Source organism: Euphorbia lathyris, chromosome 2 (genome assembly GCF_963576675.1).
Source record: "Euphorbia lathyris chromosome 2, ddEupLath1.1, whole genome shotgun sequence".
NCBI classification, from domain to species: domain Eukaryota; kingdom Viridiplantae; phylum Streptophyta; class Magnoliopsida; order Malpighiales; family Euphorbiaceae; genus Euphorbia; species Euphorbia lathyris.
This window is the reverse complement of record NC_088911.1, coordinates 41,867,524-41,886,032: the sequence shown is the minus strand read 5'-3', so window position 1 is coordinate 41,886,032 and position 18,509 is coordinate 41,867,524. Positions and strand designations below refer to the sequence as shown.

Genomic DNA, 18,509 nt, shown 5'->3' with positions numbered 1-18,509 from the left:
TGGACCAAATCTACTTTCATGCCACCCCAATCATAGCCGTCAAAATTACATCAACGGTCCATAATAATAGCAGTTATCCACGTGCGCATAGTTTATCCGTGTTCTTACACCACTCAGTACAATTTCTTCAACGTGTCCTAACCAACACAATAAGCAGTTGTTACCAGAAAGTGCCACATAATGTGCTTTTCCAATTAGATTACCCCACGTGTCCTTCTCCAAGACATGGAATTCTTTTTCATTTTTTCTTAACAATTAACCGACTTCCTTTGGAAGACAAGAGGAGAATCTGCCATTGCCGTAGCTTCGCCGTTTTCTCCTCTCAAATCGGAACCTTTATCATTTCTGATTTTTCAATTCAGCTTCTCTATATTCTCTCCTCCTTATCCAATTTTCGATTTTTTTTATCTGAGATTTGGATTCGGCGGAGTTAGATTTCAGGTGATAATTTTAAATCTGGAAAAAAATATCTGAAGGTAGATCATGCAGCGGTTCGTTGACACCGTACTCGCTGTGGCCAAAGAGTGAGAGTCCTTTCCTCTCATAATACATCTGCATTTATGTATATACATTTTATGGTTTCTTTCTGGGCGTTGTTTGTATTTTAATTTTTTGAATGCTTTAAAGGAGGGAGATCGATCCCTTCTTTGTTTTTGATTCTTTTTCTTTAAAAAATTGTTAGGGTTTCGGTTGATTTTGCTTTCTTTGGTTCCGATCATGAGAATGGGAATTACTTTTAAGAGTTGTACTATGGAGGTGTTCTTGGCTTGGCTTTTATGGTTGTATATTCATTTAATCTTTAAGTTAGGTCTCATTTCTAATTTTTTATCTGCAAAGTGATTAATCGTGGATGGCGGAGAAAATTAGAGGAGTTTGTTTTTGGTTGAAATAATGGAATTTGCATTTGGGTAGGAAGTGTTTACCACGAAAGCAGGGTGGTATTAACAATTTGTGGTTTTCTTTAATTGTTTGAGAATTACAAAATATTGATGAAATGTTGTGGAAAATTAAGTTGAGTAAAGATGGTGAATTGAATTCATAATAATTGTATAGCAGCTGCTGATTTTATATTTGTTTGTCTGTGTGTGTATAAATAAAAAGAGCCTCACATGTCATAAATTCTTGCCCATCATCTTTTTTAGGTAGCTTCTTGATTAGTGGATTAATTGCTATTACTGGTACTTCTTCCTTAAAAATGTTTTTGTTTGGTTTTAGTGCAGATCTGTGAAGACATTCACTTATGAGTCTTTGCATAATGTTGTAAGGCTGATCAATGGACTGTCAGCCCTTTTGTTGGCCATTTTGCCCGGGAAGCGTAACATGCTTGAAGGTCTTAATGGCTGGGAACTTAGGCCTACTTTTCGTGGACCTCGATTTCCTCGATGGATGGAAAAGTAAGTTTGAAGCATTATGCTAGTTTTTTTTTACACATGAGCTAATCAATGGAGGACCCTGCAATTTATTGGAAGTTAACATATCTCTGGAAAGAGCTTTAAATTTTTTATTTGCTGTTTTTTTTAGGGAAGTTAGTTACATACTCCTCACTGACATTTGAAATTGGAAAGTTCTTTAGTTGTGTAGAAATTAACTGTGTAAATATTCACGGGAAGGCTATGATCATTAATTTTAAATGTAGCTAAATCTATGGTTTTCAAATTTTGCATTTTGGTACTTTTGTAGCACCACCCGACTTTCAATTTTGTGCATTTGACATCCAAAAAAGGATTAACTGTACAAGAACGATTACGCTTTATAGGGATGAATGCAGAGTGAGGTGAAGGAAAACTGTGTAATAGCAGGGTGAAAAGGAAATAAGGATAGTTAAATTCAACTTGCTCTATTTTGTTTGGATTGGAAAATAGAAGGGAGAATAAAAAAAAAAAAAAAAAAGGGCGGCCCGGTCGCATTACGCGTCCCCGCTGAGCGAGGGTCCGGGGAGGGGTCCCACCACAAGGGTGTATTGGGGGCAAGCCTTCCCTTGCCAATTTAATTGGCAAGAGGCCGCTCCTAAGACTCGAACCCGTGACCTCTGGTCACACGGCAACAACGTTTTACCGTTGCGCCAAGGCTCGCCCTCAGAAGGGAGAATACTGGGTGAAAAGTTTTGAAAATGAGACTGCCGACCTTTAGTTTCTAGATAAAATTATCAATATTGCCATATTGGAAAATATGTAAAATACCCATTCTCTCCATCATCCAGAGATTAGAACTGATGAGGCCAAAGACTATTTAAACTATTTTTTACCCTACATCTCTAGCTGATTCCTATAGTTCCTAAAAGGGCGGCCCGGTGCATTACGCGTCCCCACTAAGCGAGGGCCAGGGGAGGGATCCCACCACAAGGGTGTACTAGGAGCAAGCCTTCCCCAGCCAATTTTTTTTTGACAAGAGGCCGCTCTTAAGACTCGAACCTGTGACCTCTTAGTCACATGGCAACAACGTTTACCGTTACGCCAAGGCTCTAAACGGGGAAAATCATGCATTATCTGTTTTTTTTTTTTTTTTTTCCCCTCTCCAAGCATTGCATTAATTCTTAGCGGGATTAATGAAATAATAATTGTAATATTCAATATAGAATGGCTTAAGAAGTTAACTTAGAACTTGCTATTTGAGATTGTTATTTTTTATTTTTATTTTTACTAATAGACCCGGTGGCCATGTACTGCTTCCCTATGATATACGAGGACTAAACAGTGTGTTAGGTAAAAATGTAGGGACTAATAAAGTATTTACCCTGTATATTAAGTTGCTCATGAACAAAAATTGTTGGTGCTTAAGTATCTCGTCTGTTTTCTCAGCAATGCTTTTTTCAATATTATGGTTGAGTGTACAATGGTAGTCCTTGTTCATTGTATTTTGCATTTTGAAGTCCCAGTAACTCATGCTGTAGTAAATGGCATCAGTTGTATGGGGACTGTTGACTTCAGGCTGCAGGGTGAGAATAGCACTAGTACCAGAAGGTAGAAGTCCAATTATATGCTGTGAGAATTGACAATTGGAAGTTGCCCTTGTCCTCAATTGAGCTCAAATTTAGGAGACTGTGGTGCATTAACATCAGATTAGAAGATTGTTTATAGTGTTTATGTATGTGGGCAAGCTTTTACGTCTACACAGTTGTGATATAATTTTTATCTGACTTTATGGTCACTTATTTGCCTTGCTTTCTTTCATGATCTTTCTGAGTTTCGCAGTGCTCACTTTATGAATTCTGTTGAATTTCTGGCTGCTATTGCTATGACATAGATTCTTATTTACTTTGAGGATTGTTTTTAGTTTAAGGTATTTTTTTTTTTTTATATATTTCTTCTTTCTTTTGATGATGATGATAGTGGGGCGTCTTCGTTCAACAAATTCATTCATGAGCTTTCTGTGGATTCTGATGTATCAAGTGAAGGATATTCATCAGCGGATGAAGATTATGATTCATGTCCTGCATCACCAATGTCTCAAAGTTCACGATTCTCACGTTCAAATACTTTTACAAAAAATGACGGGGCTCAGTTAGGATGGATTGCATTCTTGGTTTCTTGGATTTTTTTTCCAGTGAGATTTCTGTTGGGGGTACCATTACGTCTTTGTCGTTTATTTTCCAATAGGAGGTCAACATCTATTAGACGAAATCACAAATCCTCAAGATTATATCCAATTAAGAGATTTCAAAATCTGAAGGATCATGTCATCCATCGCACCACTGATAGGAGACGTGGAGTCATTGAGGTTGCTGCAAGAACTTGAATATATAATTGCATCCTTGATCCTCTTGAATTCTACGCCCTGTCTTCTGCATTACGTCTTTAATGTGCATTTGTCTCATTCATTTCTTTTATGGTGTCTTAACAGGACCTTCATCTTGGCATTGAAATTTGTATAGAAGCTATATTTGATTTTTTTCATAGGACTGCACATGTTCTTCTTTCTCCATCAGAAGTTTTGAGAATGCTATATAGATGGTTTTCATCTCAGAGAAGTGAGGAGAAAGAAATTCGGAATGGCGTTTCTGAAGTACCTGTCCCCACTGCTACACTTGGAGAGAATGACCCAACTCTTACAGAAAGGACCGCGACTTCTCATCCTCTTAATACAGATGCTCGGACATGTCAGGATGTCATAACAGAGCTTGGGTAAGGATCTTGATTAAATTATTCATTCCATTCTCCACTCTGTACTATGTATCTTTTGTGATCTTCTAGTTTTCTATCTGTTTTAGGTACCCATATGAATCCATTCGAGTGATCACTTCTGATGGATATGTTCTTCTTCTGGAAAGAATTCCTAGGTATTTGTTTGTTTGTTCTCTTGTTTTAAGTGTTACTGGCTTAAATAATTTCTACCTGAAATTGCTGTTTAATCTTTCAGACGGGATTCACGGAAAGCTGTTTATCTTCAACATGGGGTCTTTGATTCATCCATGGGGTAATTTAATTTTCTAGATCATATAACTATATAGTTGATTGCAAAGCTTGTCTGATTATTTATACTCTGAAATGTTTGAAGGTGTTATGGATATGTATAGAGGTCCATATGTATAAATAGCCTTTTGTGTATGTGTACCTAGAGAGTTAATTTCATCACTATTCACTGTATCGATCACAATTCCAGTATAGCCGCCGAACTTCAATTTCTATTTCTACAATGTCAAGCAATTTTATAATTTTGTCACAGTAATTTGAATAGATAAACATTTGCGTATAATGACTTGTCAAAACAGAAACAAAAATGGTGGCAAAGATGAAGATTGCATTGATTTCTATTAAGAAGTCAGCAACTCAGAATGAAATCAACAAATTGCCTAATAAACGGTCTAAGTTGAGTTTTGCTGACCATGTCTATGCGCAGATGTTTGCATGAGTTTGTACCAGGAAAATATTTAAGGAAGACCAAACGTTTGAAACAGAATGCCACCAAATGTGATCAAGGGATGTCCCTGCTTATATCAAATAAATATGGTTCAGAGTTTTTTACTTTTATTACATTGGGTGGAACACCATTGAGAGTAAATTGAACCTATCTTTTCTTATCCACAAAATGTCATGGGACCATTTCGATGCCTAAAGAAAATCACCATCTCTTTTCTCTTGTGAAAATGTTGTTGCAGTTAGGAGGCTGCTACTGTCTACTTAGATGTTCAATCTTTCGGGTCCTTAAGAGCTGTTAATTGGATGAAGGAGTTGGTATCATTTGGAATTTGGACTAGGGACATGTGTCTTGCTTCAGGAACAGTTTATAGATAATTGATGAATATTTTCTCATTTCTCTCGGTCCACTGTTTATTTATACGGTTTCCTTGCCATTTCCTTTTGCGTTTTTTGATATTGTAATATAGTGACAATTCTTGTATTGCTATTCAGATGGGTGTCTAATGGAGTGGTTGGTTCTCCAGCATTTGCAGCATATGATCAAGGTTTGTAACAATTATTCAAGATTGTATGCTGCTTCTGGCAAATCATTATGATATTCACATGCATTTGTTACTGTCCAGGGTTTGACGTTTTCCTTGGGAATTTGCGCGGTTTGGTTTCTAGAGAACATGTTGACAAGAACATTTCTTCAAGGAAGTAAGTTGTTTGAGAAATCCTTTCGTTGCTTCAGTTTGGATCCTTTTCTCTTTGATATATTAAATAGTCAATATGGAAATGTGCAAATGAAACTCGAGGGGATTGTTCCCATAAAATTTTCCCAACTTCCTATAAAAATTGGTCATATTGATTAATTAATTGAAAGATTGAATTTAATGCAGATATTGGCGGTATTCAATCAATGAGCATGGGATTGAGGATATTCCAGCAATGATAGAGAAGATTCACCAAGTCAAAACATCAGAACTGAAAATCAGTCACTCCGATATCGAGGAAGAAACGAATGATGACAACCAGCCATACAAACTTTGTGCAATTTCCCATAGCTTGGGAGGAGCAGCCATGCTGATGTATATTGTAACCCGTCGCATTGAAGAAAAGCCTCACAGGCTTTGCAGAATGATTTTATTGTCACCAGCTGGTTTCCATCACGAGTCGAATTTAGTATTTACAACTGTAGAGTATCTATGCCTTCTATTTGCTCCTATTCTGGCACCTATTATGCCTGGCTTATACATACCGACAAGATTCTTCCGGATGCTGCTAAACAAGTTGGCTCGTGACTTACATAACTACCCTGCAGTCGGAGGACTGGTGCAAACACTAATTGGTTATTTTCTTGGTGGAGACAGCTCAGATTGGGTAGGAGTATTAGGGCTACCACACTACAACATGAATGATATGCCAGGAGTTTCATTTTGTGTGGTTCATCACCTTGCACAGATGAAGCATTCAAAAAGATTTATAATGTACGACTATGGAAGTGCATCAGCCAACATGGCAGTATACGGATCTAAAGAACCTTTAGACTTGTGCGAGTACTATAGGCTCATCGATATTCCTGTTGATCTGGTTGCTGGAAGGAAGGACAATGTTATCAAGCCCGCAATGGTAAAAGAGCACTACACAAGAATGAAAGATGCTGGCGTTGAAGCCACATTTAACGAATACGAGTATGCTCACTTAGACTTCACATTTTCCCACCGTGAAGAACTGCTGGCGTTTGTTATGTCGCGTATACTGCTCGTAGACTCCACCGAGAAGCAACTGCTAAATCAGAGGGCGTCGAGGTCAAAGAGGAAAGACAAGTGAATCTGAGTGTACGAATTTTCGGTTGTCATCTGCTGCTTGGGTTTTCAAGCATACATGGGTGTGTCATTAGAACCGAAGTGTTGTACATTAACCATTTAATTTGCCCGTCCTATTCTTAGTGTATGCATGTGTGTGTGTTGCTTTTATAGGATAGGTTCCGCCTCATGTAAATAGTTAGGGGAAGAGAGTTTTATGTTCTGGGTATTCCATGCCATCCTTAATTCAACTGAGTTAAGTGATAGAGCAGCAGAGTACTCGTTTCAGCATTCTGGAGAGAATGTTCCAACTTGATCAACGGTTATATGTGCTTGACAAGTTTGTTTGTGTACTTATTGTATATTTCAGAAAGAGTTGTAGTATTTTTAGATCCATCTTCCAAGATGTATTGTATTGGTGACTTTGTGTGGTAATGTAAAAGGGATTTATAAACAATGGTAGATCCATAGGGAAGCTAACACTATCAAGAAAAAACACAGAAACTCTTTTATAAAATAGAGTTGTATTGTTACAAAGTTTAAAGATGATATTAAGATTTTATTTTTTTTATTTCCTTGAAAATATCAGGATAATGAGGATAATTTTGGGATAAATAAAAATGAAAACTTATTTTAGTGCCTGTTTGGGTTTAATTGTAAAATATCAAACGAAAAGAAATCATGAAAAGATTAGTAAATAAATAAAATAAATAAAATATTGTTTATAACATGATCAATCAGTGTAAGAATATGACTTTCTCCTCTAACTATTATCTCCGTCTTTATTAGGTAAACTTTCGACCAAATTAACTTATTTATGGAAATGATATTTAATAATGATGGAATTGCAGGAAGCAACCAGGAAGCAACCAACAAGGAGGTAAAATGATGGCCGAATCACATTCCCAAGAGTAAGAAAGCATGACATATATGTTTGGAATAGATTCCATTTCGAGAGAGTTGAAAAAACACTAAAACACTATTTCGTTGAAAGGTTCTAATACATTTTTCATTTCTCAAAGGGAATTAGGAGTTTTAAGAGGTGGAGACAGAGGGGGGCTAGCCCTCCCGAAGTCGGAACCATCCCTATCATGGATAGTTTCGACTCTCCCAATTGTTAGAACTACTTCTACTGTGGATGGTTTCGGCCCCCTATTTCTGAAAAATTAAGGTTCATGATGATTATTTAACTTGTTGAGTTTGTATTTAATTACAAAATTTAACTTGATTGATATACGATGGACGATAAATTTTCCTAAATTTTTCAAAACAACTCAATCTTACTTTTATAGTAAAAATCTAACTTATTTTTAAAAAGTTTTACAGTGTTATATAAAATCTATTCTGTACCGCTTAGATTATAATATGTATATATATATAAAAAAAGAATGAGTTTGATTTTTAGCAAAAAAAAAAAAAAAAAAAAAAACTTGTTATGCACGCATGTGTAAGATTACCCCCTAGTGAACCAATCTTTTATTCACCATTGTGAGTTATCGTAATGGATGACTACTTAACAAAGGGATTCATACTAGCTTAACTCATTATTACCGAGATAATAGTTTACTTCACATTCACAACGCAATGCATGCAATCATTGATAGACAGGAGAATCATGATATACAATTTCATGTACTAAGGTGTTACGTATATCTGATGGAGATCATATCTACAATGGTATTGTAGTAAGTAAACCTAAAGGAGAGAAGCTGACTGTAACCCTCCTTAAAAAAACAAATACTTTTTAAAACGACTATGAAGGATTTCTAAATGGAAAATTTAAGAAATAAGTGTTTAAACTATATTTTTCATAAAATCACTATTTTTAAATTTTCAACATCAATTTTGTTTTATAAAAAAAACATCATTATTTTAAAACATTTTCCATGTAAAGCTTTGTGTCGTAATCGAGTAGTAATGAGTCGATTAAAATAAATAAATAAAATATAGCACCCATTTTACTAAAAAACTCAATTGATTTTTACTTCACTAAAAAAGTTAATTGATGATTTTGATCAATTTTTAGTTTAGGGTGGAGTGTCATGCATTAAAAAAAAAAATTCAACTCGATTTTTTTTTTCTTTTTAAAAAAATTCAATTCGAATTATTTACCTGTAGCAAGTTGAAATCAAGGTTATTGTCGGGAGCATGGGTACCTAATTTAGATGGTTTTTGTATAAACTCTTTTATGGTCACTGGATTGGAGAATTTGACGGTGGCTGACTTGTTGCATGAGAATGGTAGGGGGTGGGACTTGGAGAGACTTAATAGGTGCTTTAGTGAAACAAAAGTACAAGCCATTAGCGACATTATTCTACCATATAGTGTTGGGGAAGATATGAGAATCTGACATTTGTCAAAAGATGGGTTCTATAATGTGCATTCGGGTTACCTAACGGATATGGGGAATGAAGAGGGGGATAGGGTGCAGGAAGGATGGAGAAAACTATGGAGGTTGATGATTCCCCCTAAGCTAAAACAGTTTATATGGCAAATCTGTTCGGGTTTTTACCAACTAGAGTACAGTTGGCCCAAAGAAGAGTCTTCATCACAATCGAATGCCCAGTATGTGTGGAGCAGGATGAAATGGATAACCATTTATTTGTTGATTGTTGTTTTGCAAGTGACATTTGGCAAATTGCTGGTATTCCAGTACCACATGTGGGTAATCTGAACCTTGCTGATTGGCTTTTACAAGCGTTATGTGGCTCAAACCAGGACATTATTGTCAGGACCTGCTGTGCTTTAAAGTCAATTTGGGACCACAGAAACAGAGTGCTATGGCATATGAGGTGGTGGCCGGCGGACACTAGTTGGCGCATTGGCATGGACGAAATTCGAGACTGGAGGGCCTATCACCAAGGTGCAACGCCTAGAGAAAGCAGATACACGGACAGCGAACCCACATCACTAATTGTGAGCTGCTGCAGTCGGTGGTCGGACCCCAGCAACCACTCCCGGCTGCCTCTGTTGATCGTGCGTTGTCATCATCACACAGCAGCAACGCGAGACGGCAGCAGCATCACCCCAGCGGCGGATCGACAAATACGAATGGCGCCCCTAGCGCCCAGCAGCAACGCACGATGGATGGTGATCTGCGCGGAACAGCAGCGCCAGCTTCCTGCACAGTGTCGTTTCGGGCCATCCAGCAGTGTCATACAACAAGCAGCAGCACCCCCCTTAGCAGGTTCCCGGTACGTTCGGTGGTTAATCAGAAATGGAAGCCACCCAACCCAGGTTCAGTAAAGTGCAATATTGATGGAGCAATCTTTAAAGAATTAAAGAGCAGCGACATAAGTGCGGTTATCAGAGACGAAGTGGGAACATTCCTATTCTGCAGTAGCAGATTTATTCCAGGTATTAAAGAGCCATGAATTATTGAGGCACTTGCTCTTTGCACGGCCATGATTTGGCTCGCTACTATGAGGTATATAACTGTTGAATTTGAATCTGATGCTAAACTGGTTGTTGACGCAATTAAGTCTGATAAACAAGATATCTCCGAGTTTGGATCGATTATTCAGGATTGTCGAGCGCTCTTAAGATCCAACCCGTCTTTTAAACTATCATTTATTCATCATCTAGCGAACAGAGAATCACATTTGGTAGCTAGATTTGCCTGTTCCAATGCTAACGATTTCTTTTCAATTGTAATACCGGATTGGCTATTAAATACTATTGTTGAGGACGCCAGTCCGATTTATATATGATCATTATTCTGGTTTTTTAAAAAAAAAAAAAAATTGCCGGGAGCATAAACGGTTACGTTTTAGATAGAGAGAGAGAAACAAAAGGAAGCGGGTAGAGAGTTGCGCTTGGTCGAGACGGAAGAAGAGAGAGAAACAATGGCGTTGCATTCGCTGACATGGGGTTACGTACGAATCATCACCGGAACAATTGGTGGTGGACTCCTAGGTTTCTACGTTATGCATCGTCTTGAAGTCAGCTACAAGGTCTAAATTTCTCATTCTGTTTCTGCTGAAAATTCCAATTCCAATTCGATTTCAACATTCTCCGATCTAATTTTACTGAAAACTGGCGGAAGTTTTATTAACTATTGGGAGTTCGATTGTATTCAATCAGTTAGCAATTAGTTTATTAGAGTTGCTTTGTATTTCTTACTCTTTTATATCTTTACTGATTGCATATTAAATTTTTGGATATCCAGGAGAAGATGAATGAGAGATTAAGGAAGTACGAAAGTGAACTAAAGAGGAGAGAGCAGGTTAATCAGCTCGAAGACTCTGTTTAGTTTCTTTACTTCTTTTTGCCGGTTAGGTTACTGAGAAAATGCTGCCAAGAGAAAATAAATGCAAAGCGCTGCACAAAAACAAAACCCACCAAATACAGAAAAAAGAAGTTAAGTATTCCAAGCTGCTGATTCTAGTTTTTTAGACAAGCATTTAATTTGGCCTGAAATTTGTGTTGATTAATTCGGTTGTTGGCCATGTCCATTCACTATTGTAGTTTATTCTCTTTTATTGATTGAATTAAGGATGCCAATTTGTTCCTTGGAGCTGAGTGATAACCGCAATTTGAGTTTTTTTAGGATGTAATTTCATCTATTTATGGTCTTCCATAGCTCTATTAAGCACTTTCCCAATATTGGCATATACATGTCACTGATCACCCTTGAATTTTGATGATGAAACCATATCTCATCTTGTGATGAAATGGAAGAAGTAAACAACGATTATCAAGGAACACGGACTGGACTACCTTTGTTCTCTTATTAAAGCTTATTTCTAGTAAATCCTGGATCTTGCCAGTCTTTTGGATGCACTGAAAATCCTCCTATGCCTCCTACAAGCTAATCTCCTCATTGTTTTCGTTGCCGTTTTTTCAAAATAAGGATTTCCGTAGGATTTTCCATGAAACCAGATCCTTTGTCTGTTTTTGTCATTGGTGTAGGGACAGAGAGATGATCACTATGGCATCTCAATGATTGTAAAACATGGTATCAAAATCATTGCATTGTTTAGGGACTGCAGGGCAAAAGGTTTTCTTTGGGACATATCAATTTTCATATTTAAAATGACAAAAAGACATCTTTGCTTGTTGAAATTGGTCATTTTGCCAAAAATGGTGAAGTTACTGGTCATAGATGCTGGTAGGTTCAACTGTCAATCATCTGAGCAGCACAGATGAGCAAGTGATCGATTAATAGTGGCCGTAGTTGTCAAATCGAGATTCGACTCATGAATTGAAATCCACATTTTGTGACTCGTGAATCGAATCAAATTCGTAATACTATAAAAAAAATAAAATAATTACCATGTTGAACTCAAAATATTCTCAAATATTAGTCTAGAAATGAGGGCGAGCCTTGGCGCAACGGTAAACGTTGTTGTCGTGTGAACAAGAGGTCACGGGTTCGAGTCTTAGGAGCGGCCTCTTGCCAAATAAATTGGTAGGGGAAGGCTTGCCCCCAGTACACCCTTGTGGTGGGACCCCTCCCGGACCCTCGCTCAGCGGGACGCGTAGTGCGACCGGGCCGCCCTTTTTTTTTTTTTTATTAGTCTAGAAATGCACTTTTAAAAAGGGACGGTCTGGTGCACTACGTGTCCCCGCTTAAGCGAGGGTCCGGGAAGGGGTCCCACCGTAAGGATGTACTGGGAGCAAGCCTTCCCTTGCCAATATTTTGGCAAGAGGCGGCTCCTAAGACTCGAACCCGTGACCTCTCAGTCACACGACAACAACGTTTACCGTTGCGCCAAGGCTCGCCCTCTTAGAAATGCACTTTTAATGTAAAAAAAATCATATCAACCCATTACTTAAAATTCAAATCTAATACAATCCTAATAACTTAGTGGAGTTTTTTACTCTGTTTCTGTTTAATAACTTAGTGAGTTTTTGACTCTGTTTGTTTGCCTTGTTGTCAACTTGATAATATGATCGAATGAAACTAGTTTGAGTTGATAACTTGATAAATAACAACCAGACTAAGGGAGAGTGAGTTAAGTAGTTAGTGATTGATGAAGATCATGCTCGAAATATAGCTGAATTGAATCAAATTGTATGATTCAAATCGCAAATTGTAAGCTTCTGTCTGATGTGATGAGTAATTAAGGTAAATTTGAAGCAACAGTTACAAGATCCGTTGTTATTGTAGCGGTTGAATTTCTTTGGAACTTTGGGGTAGAGGATAACTGGTGCTCTCATGCATACCTGATACCACCTTTTGAAACAGGAACATTGTCTGCTCTAGCTTACAAGTTATATGCCAGATAATAATGTTTTGTACTAGCGCATAAACATCATTAGCAATATTTTCCCCCAACTCCCTTTTGAAATTGTTGAAGGGAATATATCTAAACGGTTTTAATAGATATAACAAACCTTTAATTTGTGTGTCCACGACAACTTATGAAGAAAAATCTAGAGATAAATAAGTAGTTCTTTAAAAAAACAAAAATCTCATGGCATTGATGTTTGATCAATTGTTTTTTGATGTATAATGTTAAATTCTGTTTTGTTTTCTTCCTTTTGAAATGCTATATATAGTTTCAGAAGAAAACATGGATGTTCATTGTTAACAACCTTCTTTCGTCCAAACAACTGGTATTTCTCAACTTCTATTTTCAGAAAGCATGTTAGTGGACTATCTATAGACTATACCAAACAGAAATAACTAATCTGTACACAGTAGTTGAATGTATTTAATGAAATATATAAAATTTCAACAAATTGACTTATGTTTATTTATTCTTTCTTGGCTTAAACCCCTATTTGGCCCTCGATCTATCCAAAATATTATCATTTGGCCTCTGACATATTATTCGATTACATTTGATCCCTGGCCTATTCCAATTGGTGAAATTTCACTCAATTTGAATGGAGAATTAACAAAACTGTTATCCTATTGACACCTGACAATATTTTGACACTTACACTTGATAAATTTTATTTTTGTGAATTGTTTTTTTTTTAATCTAATTAATTATTTTCACATAAGAAAATCTATATTGTAAATAAACTTTAAGACGTGCCAAGTGTCAAGTCCAACTGTCAAAGTATCACCACATATCAAGAGATAACGGTTTTGTCAAGTCTCCATCCAAATTGGGTGAAATTTCACCAAATCGGGATAGTTTATGGGTCAAATGTGATCGATTAAAAGGCCAGAGACCAAATAACAAAATTTTGGATAGCCCAGGGTTGAATAACACTTAAGTCTTTTTTCTTGTATGCTTCTAACATTTTCTTGGGAATGGGGTTCTTTGGTTTCTATTGATAATATTGGTTCACAAAGCTTTGTTAGTATTGCCACAAATCCAACACTGATCAAGTGGAGCCAAATATGTACTAAACATTAAGTTTGGCAGAGACATGTTTTTTGTTCTAAATTTGTTATAGTTTCTGTTTAAGTTTATCGTACATCATAATGATACCACAATTAGTATATTACATAAAATGTAAATTTAGCCCTGTTAATGGGAGAGAAAGGATTTAGATTCCATTAGAAAACAAAACAGTGCAATTTTAGGCTTCTTTTGTGCAATTTCAAGCATAATTGATAGAAAAATGAGTTTTTTTTTTTCCCTCTAATCATCCTTGAACACTTCCAATGTTTTGACCACCCAATATTTATTGAAACTGCATATCTTTTTGTTAATGAACAAACTCTTTTTTTTTTTTTGGCAATTAGATTTGAAATTATATCAAATTGTAGTGATTTTTAAGTGGAGGCTAAATCTTTTATCCTCCAATAACTATAGGCTAAATTTATAACTTTTCACTTTACTTTTTTATTTAAATTTTCACTTTACTTTTTTATTGTATTGTGTGATGATTATTACATTGGCAAATAGATGTAACTACACAACTCTTTTATTTCACTTATTTCCATATAAAAAGGGAAAAGAAAAAACTCTTTTTTATTCTTTTAATTAATTTTCTCTTATATATAGTGCAATATGTACTTTATCCTCTTTTCAAATTTATTTATTATGTTTCATTTTTCGTCCTTCCTTAGATTTTATTTTTCTCTTGTAAAAAACAATAATATTATTGCTCAAAAACTAAAAGAACCACAACAAGGTCCAATTAGGACCACATACTCTAGTTACAAGACTTCCTCCCTAATTCAATTTTGTCTATTGTTACGACCCGTCTAATTTCATCCGAGAGACAGCCTAACAAGAACGTCCACTAGGCTAAGAGAAATGGTCCAGGACAATTTTGTTATTTTATTGTTCATCAGGACATTGCGGGATAAGCCGATGGACAACGATCCAAGTATGTGTGCATTTATGCGCGTTGCAGTCAGGGCAACGAGCTTGTGCTTGCAATGCTCGTTGGGGCCAATTGAGCAAAGAGAGTGCTCACTCTATAATGTGTCTTACACCAACCTGAAGCCCAGGGGAAAAGACATTACTATATTCTATTGAACACTCGCTTTCCACAATGGTAGAATTCTAAATGCGTTCATATTTAGTATGTGGATCCTTAGGTCATATTGGACCTATGGTGTTTGTGAATTGCGAGAAAAATATTGAAGGTTGGAAGAATTGGTGTGGAAGAAGTCTATGGGCCTGCGTGAGTGTATCTGCTAGTCCCAATGGGCCCACGTGCGAGCAAGATTGGGCAGCAGGCCCAAGGAACCTCGGTTTGAGTGAAAAAAAACCTCAAGATGGCGGGCACATGAACAACATGCCCAGAAGTTGTTAGAGCCTGTGAGAGAAGATTGGAAGCTTCGAGAAACTCGGCTAATGGAACATGAGTTAACCTTTGTAAGCATTCTTTATTCTTAATAAAAGAAGCATTCCTCATTTGACTTTGTGCAAGATCCTCTTTATTCCGCTACATTGCGTTGACTAACGCTCTATCTAGTAAGTTTTGAGTAAGGTTGACTAGTAATTAGGGAAGGAATTACTAGTGTCGCATGATCGACAGATAGCGAAAGGTTGTACCCGTGACAAGTGGTATCAGAGACAAGTTTTACCGATAGGGAGAACCAAGGTTACAACGAAGGTGCCAAAGGTTTGTGATCGATATGTGACGATCGAAAGCACAATGTCAATGAGAAGTGAGGAGATTGAAGTGACTACTAGTGTACAAAAGGAGTAGAGGAAGAGCAAGCGGGGAAGATCAAGGTCGAGAGACGTCTTTGTGGACATCAACGATAAGCTCACAAAGGTGGAGTTTGTCGTAGCCCATAACCTAGAAAAGTTCGAGGAGTTGGACATGTGTCTAGACAAACTCGACGGGGATGAGTTCAAAAGAGAGGTGTTGGCCACAATGAATCGGGTCGCCGCTGATTATGAGCAAATGGACTAGACTCGGAAGCTCAAGTTGTTTCTCTTAGGCAAGAACTAGAGAGAGCTATTGTCAAGTTAGTCATGACAAAGGAAGAGTTATCCTTATGCTAGTGGGCTATTGCAGATGAGGAGCCTTCTACTTCATGCGCTTATAGTCTGCATCGACTAAAAGCGTCGAAATCTAAAGGGTATGGTGGTTTGAGGAATTTCAATGAGATTGATAGTTTCCTATGGATATTGGAGAAGTATTCTAGGGTATTTGGCATAGCGCAAGATGCCAAAATGATCGACACAGTGCCACTCAACTTGTAAGAAACGACCATGGTTTGGTGGCGCATGAAGGAGCAAGATGTCCGACGAGGTACATGCTTTATTCCTATTTGTGACGATTTTAACCGTGAGCTTAAAGCCCAATTTTACCCAGAAGCCGACAATCTTAAAAATAAGGCCAAGTTGAGGCATTTGAAGCAATGTGATAGTTTGTCGGGGTATATCAAGGAATTTTCTGAGATTCCTCTAGAATTACTTAACTATTCGCAAGAAGAGGTGTTATATTTCTTTTTGGAAGGGGTACAACCCTGGACTAGGTTGGAAGTTCAGAGTTGGAGCGCTAATGAACTTTTTGGCAAGTGTCGTAGCCGAATCGTTAGTAGAATAGGACAAGTTAGAAAGTCATGGCTTTGGCCATGACAAGGGCAGGAATGGCAAAGACATAGAAGCCAATGAAAAAAATGGGGGAGACACCCATAACCACAGTAAGCTCGACGTCCCAAATCCGAGAGAAGCCAAACCATTCAAAGGCAAAAACAAAAGCAGCATCGGCAGGCCACCCGAATGCTATTTGTGTTATGGATCGTATAAGACAAGGGACTACTTGAAGAAGAAAATTCGCATCGCATTAGTCGGGGAACGTGAGTGACATTAGAGTGACTAAGAGTCTAAGATGCATATGGGGTCATTGCGGTACCTATGAGCCATGCATGTCGAAGGCATATCAGATGATGAGCCGTCAACTTTCGAACGAGAGAAAAAATTCAAGCATCAAGCCCGAGCCAACCACAGATATCCAAGGACTTGAGCCACAAGGGTGAGCAAGGTTCCATTACCCAACCAGAGAATTCTACGACAACAAGCACCGAGGGGAGAAAGGGGCATAGTCCGTAAGCCAACCTAAAAGGTCGATGAAGCGCAAAAAGGCTTGCTAATCAAGGCTAGAGGGTGGACGGTTGTCGACTGAAGATATGCACAATTGTAAGCCAAGAAGGACCAAAACTCCAAAATCTTAGGCTAATAAATTGGCCAACATCGGGATGAGTCGTCGAAGGAACGACATATGGCGACCGAGCAACAACCCATAAAACGTTCTAGCAAGCGGAAGAAAAATTATTGTGGCTATGAAGGCGTGACTTACCCTCGAAAAGCAATGAGGACGTTGCCTAATGGAGTGGGGGAGGATGTTATGTCCATCTAGGTAAGAGAAATGGTCTAGGGGAAATTTCATCATTTTACTGTTCATCGAGACGTTACAGGACGAGACGGTGGACACCATGCCAAATATGTGTGCATTGATGCACGTTGTGGTCGGGTAATGGGCTCATGCCTACAATGCCTATTGGGGGCCAATTGAGCAGAAAGAGTGTTCCCCCCATAGTATGTCCCATACCAACATGAAGCTCAGGGGAAAAGACATTACTATGTTCCATTGAACACTCGCCTTCGACAATGGTACTTAGAGGATTCCAAATGCGTTCATATGTGGTATGTGGATCCTTGGGATCATATTGAACCTATGGTGTTTGAGAAGTGCGGGAAAAATATTAAAGGTTCGAAAACTTGGTGTGGGAGAAGTTAACGGGCCCGTGTGAGTCTGCCTGCCAGTGCTAACAGGCCCGCATGTGAGCCAGACTAGACAGCAAGCCTATAAGACCTCAGTTTGGGCGAGAAAGAACTTCAAGATGGCCAAATGCACGAACAACGTGCCCAGAAGCTGCCAGAGCCCGCGAGAAAAGACTGGAAACTCTGCCAATGGAACCTCAGTCCATCGAGCTACGGGCCTGCCAAAACGCCCCAGAATTGTCTAGAACCTTCTAGGAGCACCTAGAACTGCCCTTACAATCCGCAAATTATCACTAAGAACTGCCCTTACATTCTGCAAATTATTTGTCTCTAGATTTTTCTAGGGCTTTAATTTGACCCATTTTATCAAAATGATCCTAGTCATTCATTATGTCAGTTTGTAAGCTATAAATAACCACCTAGGGTCCTAGGTCATTTATAAGGGCATTCAAGTAGATGCAAGTGGCAAGTGAGTGCCTTAGAGAGTGTCCTTGTACAGTTAACCTTTGTAAGCATTCTATATTCTTAATAAAAGAAGCATTCCTCACTTGACTTTGTGCAAGATCATGTTTATTTTGTTATATTGTGTTGACTAGCGCTCCAGGTAGTAAGTTTTGAGTAAAGCTGGATAGTAATTAGGGCATGAATTACTAGTGTCACACGGTGGACAAATAGCAAAAGATTGTACCCGTGAGACTACATCAAATGCATTTCAATTATAACAGCTTGAAAATGAAATGATTTTTATCCACCTCAAAGTCAAATTTTTA

The 18,509-nt window shown here is 37.9% G+C and overlaps 2 protein-coding genes across 3 annotated transcripts; both read left to right on the top strand.

Moving 5' to 3' along the window:
* The first annotated feature begins 237 nt into the window (after positions 1 to 237).
* LOC136217920 (uncharacterized) lies at positions 238 to 7,039 on the top strand. 2 transcript variants are annotated; one of them, XM_066004623.1, is made up of 9 exons: positions 238 to 524; positions 1,221 to 1,394; positions 3,330 to 3,717; positions 3,841 to 4,121; positions 4,208 to 4,276; positions 4,357 to 4,413; positions 5,349 to 5,401; positions 5,480 to 5,555; positions 5,738 to 7,039. In XM_066004623.1, the coding sequence occupies exons 1-9, from the start codon at positions 484 to 486 to the stop codon at positions 6,666 to 6,668; spliced, it is 2,070 nt and encodes a 689-aa protein (XP_065860695.1). In that variant the 5' UTR covers positions 238 to 483; the 3' UTR covers positions 6,669 to 7,039. The 2 variants fall into 2 exon arrangements, with proteins under 2 accessions (XP_065860695.1, XP_065860696.1); XM_066004624.1 differs by having other exon boundaries at positions 239 to 524; positions 1,216 to 1,394.
* Positions 7,040 to 10,403: 3,364 nt separating this feature from the next.
* Positions 10,404 to 11,217, top strand: LOC136220345 (uncharacterized). The gene is made up of 2 exons (XM_066008152.1): positions 10,404 to 10,596; positions 10,812 to 11,217. Exons 1-2 carry the CDS (start codon positions 10,489 to 10,491, stop codon positions 10,893 to 10,895), a joined length of 192 nt encoding a protein of 63 aa, XP_065864224.1. The 5' UTR covers positions 10,404 to 10,488; the 3' UTR covers positions 10,896 to 11,217.
* Positions 11,218 to 18,509: the final 7,292 nt, after the last annotated feature.

Bases quoted from the DNA above. Each gene is read 5' to 3' on its own strand.
- LOC136217920 (XM_066004623.1), top strand. From the start codon at position 484: ATGCAGCGGTTCGTTGACACCGTACTCGCTGTGGCCAAAGA. The intron at 1,395-3,329 runs GTAAGTTTGAAG...TGATGATGATAG, and splicing joins TTTCCTCGATGGATGGAAAA to TGGGGCGTCTTCGTTCAACA. The intron at 3,718-3,840 runs GTTGCTGCAAGA...GTGTCTTAACAG, and splicing joins GGAGACGTGGAGTCATTGAG to GACCTTCATCTTGGCATTGA.
- LOC136220345 (XM_066008152.1), top strand. From the start codon at position 10,489: ATGGCGTTGCATTCGCTGACATGGGGTTACGTACGAATCATCACCGGA. The intron at 10,597-10,811 runs GTCTAAATTTCT...TTGGATATCCAG, and splicing joins GTCTTGAAGTCAGCTACAAG to GAGAAGATGAATGAGAGATT.